We start from the raw sequence: 2,030 nt of genomic DNA, 5'->3' as shown, positions 1-2,030 counted from the left end.
GACCACTTTCTGAAACGAATTCAAAACAACTGTATTCCCCAATTAAAACTTAACCCATTATTTTGGCCCCCTCTTTTCTTCAGTGACCTCCTGGTTCTTTCCCCCGCTCCTACAGGGGCAGTACTTTCCACTTTGGGAACCACTGCATTACGTGATGTAGTCCCAGATACATTATGAACAAAAGGTTTTAAAAAAAAAAAATCAATACCAGTTTTGGATTCAAAGCTGTGGCCAGAGAAAAAGAGAAAGATGCAGACCCATGGTGTATTTGTTTTGGTAATTGGTAGCTTTGAGATTGAACTCACACAAGACCTGTCTCCGTGTTGTTGTGACATGGAGACATGGGGCAGTGGAAGTGATGGTGGTTATTAGAGAAGACATACATACCTGTATTCAGTGACATATTAGCCATGCCTTGCACCAATCCAGCAGGCTGAGGTGTTGATGATAGCGACACCTACAGGAAAAAAAAAGACAGTAGAGATAATTTGTGGATACATGTACAACCTTAGACATGTGACTACACTCCATACAGCCACTCCTTGTTACAGTATCCTACATGTGACTATCCTCCTGTACAGCTATACCAGTTCAGCACATGCAATGAAATGATACAGAACCACATTACCAGACACCATGTAGCGAAAGTATAACATATTGGCGATTTCAATGTCCACTTGGCCATTACTTGCATGGGTCAAATGGAATTTGTTGAGGCAGAGTTTCTATGGTCAGTTGTCCTTCTCGTCTCCAATGCAAGAGATTATTTCCTCATGGAGGACTAGAAATTAACATGGCTTTTGTCATAGTCATTGCTCATTTACAATCATCACATGTAGACACACATCTACATGTAGACATCACATGTAGACACACATCTTTTATCTTCTCGTTCCAGTCATTAGACTGTGGCCATGCTGGGGCACTGCCTTGAACAATTTTCTTTTTCCATCGAATGAATCAACCCCAGTACCTATTTTTAAAACCAGATAGTCCATTCTATAACTCTTTGGCTGAACCGCTAAGTTACAGGGACATAAACACACTAACATAGGGATATATATATATATATATATATATATATATATATATATATATATATATATATATATATATATATACATATATATATACATATATATATACATATATTTATATACTGAGGGTGATAAATTGAATATTAATTTCAATTTAAAACCAGTGGTCTAACATATAAAAAAATCTGATAATTGAGAAAAACAACACAGATACTTTTCTTCTTATGCTACAAATCTGAGAATTGAAAAAGAATCCTTTTTTTTTTTTTGGCTTTGCAGCTAATTTTTCAATGACACCTTAACATTTTTGGAATCTCATAAAAACATTCTAGTTATTAATTAACCATTTAGCATTCAGATTCTTGTCAAATGTAATTCTTTTCATTTACATTGATTTTTTGTATTCTTAATTAATCATGCATTGTCTCATAACTTCGAGATTTCAATGATGTGAGGGTATATTTTTTAGAATGACATTATAGGGTAGGTGTGAGAGGCCAGATGCAGCCAGTTTAAATGCTAACAGGTTAATGTAAAAACCAATGAAAGAGTTAATGATAGCTGTGATCTACAAACCTCAGAAAATCCATCAACAGTCTTAGTGGGTGCTTCAGGTGCTGTTACCGATGTAGTGACGTTCATATTTGATGGGAACTGACGTTTAGGAATTCTGTGCAGGTAGCCAAAACCAATACCACAACCAAGACTGTGAGAGATGCAGAGCAAAAGAAACGAAAACAGAAGAAAACATTGGCATTCAGTAAATTTATGATTTCAATAATGTAGCAACAACATTTAATAATGCAGAATAGAGCAACAAGTTTTAAAGTATATATACCCCACTTAGTTGAGGGGTCAAAGCCGGTGGGAAGGAGGGAGAAAGCTGATCCTCATAGCACAGGCACAGCTGCGTGGTCAAGCTAATTTTGTAAACTTCTGGTTCTTAGCTTCAGTCCCACTGTGCAGCAACTTGCATAAAGTCCAGTCCTTGTT

General features: G+C 36.4%; 1 protein-coding gene across 2 annotated transcripts in view; it reads right to left on the bottom strand.

Annotated features, from left to right (window-relative positions):
- LOC106873320 (Golgi reassembly-stacking protein 2) overlaps window positions 1-2,030 on the bottom strand; it is a 14,494-nt gene that overhangs the window by 4,415 nt on the left and 8,049 nt on the right. For both annotated transcript variants that reach the window (XM_014920682.2, XM_052975595.1), the window contains exons 6-7: window positions 1,614-1,743; window positions 388-457 (exon numbers count right to left, since the gene is read on the bottom strand). In XM_014920682.2, the coding sequence (XP_014776168.1) occupies window positions 388-457; window positions 1,614-1,743 (200 nt within the window). The remainder of the gene's footprint in view (window positions 1-387; window positions 458-1,613; window positions 1,744-2,030) is intronic.

This window comes from Octopus bimaculoides, chromosome 21 (assembly GCF_001194135.2).
Source record: "Octopus bimaculoides isolate UCB-OBI-ISO-001 chromosome 21, ASM119413v2, whole genome shotgun sequence".
NCBI classification, from domain to species: domain Eukaryota; kingdom Metazoa; phylum Mollusca; class Cephalopoda; order Octopoda; family Octopodidae; genus Octopus; species Octopus bimaculoides.
Note: the sequence above shows the minus strand (reverse complement) of the source record. Positions and strands in the feature narration are given on the sequence as shown.